This window comes from Malurus melanocephalus, unplaced genomic scaffold, assembly GCF_030028575.1.
Source record: "Malurus melanocephalus ecotype Western Australia unplaced genomic scaffold, MMel_1.1 scaffold_983, whole genome shotgun sequence".
NCBI lineage: Eukaryota > Metazoa > Chordata > Aves > Passeriformes > Maluridae > Malurus > Malurus melanocephalus.
The window spans coordinates 104,721-105,915 of NW_026624215.1; the positions used below are offsets into that span (position 1 = coordinate 104,721).

The 1,195-nt window shown below is 47.0% G+C and overlaps 1 protein-coding gene across 1 annotated transcript in view; it reads right to left on the bottom strand.

The window, feature by feature from the left end:
* TNFAIP6 (TNF alpha induced protein 6) overlaps window positions 1-452 on the bottom strand; it is a 4,318-nt gene extending 3,866 nt beyond the window's left edge. Inside the window, exon 1 of the mRNA XM_057386538.1 lies at window positions 295-452. Coding sequence (XP_057242521.1) covers window positions 295-430 — 136 coding nt within the window. The 5' untranslated portion in view covers window positions 431-452. The remainder of the gene's footprint in view (window positions 1-294) is intronic.
* Window positions 453-1,195: the final 743 nt, after the last annotated feature.

Below are 1,195 nucleotides of genomic sequence, written 5' to 3' on the forward strand. Positions count from 1 at the left end.
CACTGCCAGGGATCCAGGGGCAGCCACAGCTTCTCTGGGCACCCTGTGCCAGGGCCTCCCCACCCTCCCAGCCAAGAATTTCTCCCACTGAGATATTCCTAACAATGCCAGTCCCAGCCATGGCATTCATTTCCATTTCTCTCTCAGACACAAAAAAAACCAAGGAATAAAGTTTAACACTAAATTTACGGTCAGAATACCTGGACTGTGGCTCCTCCCTCAAACCCCTGGGTTTATTCAGATGAGACTGGGGCTAAATACAAAGCCCTGCCYAAAGGAGGTTGCTGAGCTCACCGTTGGGGTTGTAGCAGTAGGCGTCCCACCTCTCGCTCCGGTTGAGCCGAATTCCATAATCGACAATTCCAGTCTTTCCAAARCCACAGTTGGCTCCGGCTTTGACGATGGGATAGCCAACTCTGCCCTTGGCCATCCAGCCAGCAGCACACACGTGGAAACCTGCACACAGGAGAGTGGATCTGATGAATCCCAGGACAGAAATGCTGCTTTTGGTTCAATAAAATCTGAGCTGGGGAGAACTGGCCTGATTGAAATTGAGCTTCATGGGAGAACAGGACTTGGAGAGGATAATTTCAGACACAGAGGATAATTTTAGACACACACAGAATTGTATTCTCACAATGTGATTACTGGTTCTTCATCTGAAACCCAGAATCGAATGCAGAAGGACTGCACAGCTCCCTGGGTAGTCAGTTTGGAGTGCTCTACCAGCACTTTTAATCAAATTATCCACTGGGTGAGTTTTCCAAGGGTGTTTTTTGTTTCACTTTGGAAATCCCACAAATCTGCTCAATCCCATCTCAAGAGCTCTCAGCACGGAGTTCTAAAAATACATAAAATAGTGCAGACAAATACTACAGACAGCTAAAATCCCCGAGTATTTGCTTAAAACACTTCCAGCTGAAATTTAAATACCTGAAATGCCTCAAGTATTTCAAGCCAAACAGAAAGATCCCCTTAATGCATTTTGTGGCTGAGAACTTCACWCCACCAGCCAAAGAATGCAACGCTGTTCACCCTCTGCTGGAGACCCATCCAATGTTTTTATGGAGAGGAACTGGAGCAGATTTGTGGCATCTCAGGGTTACTGAGAAGAAACAAAAGCGCCCTTTTTGCGTGTGTRCTGGTGCTGGGAGCCAGCTCTGACTCAACAGCAGAGGGAAAAAAATGTCTGGAG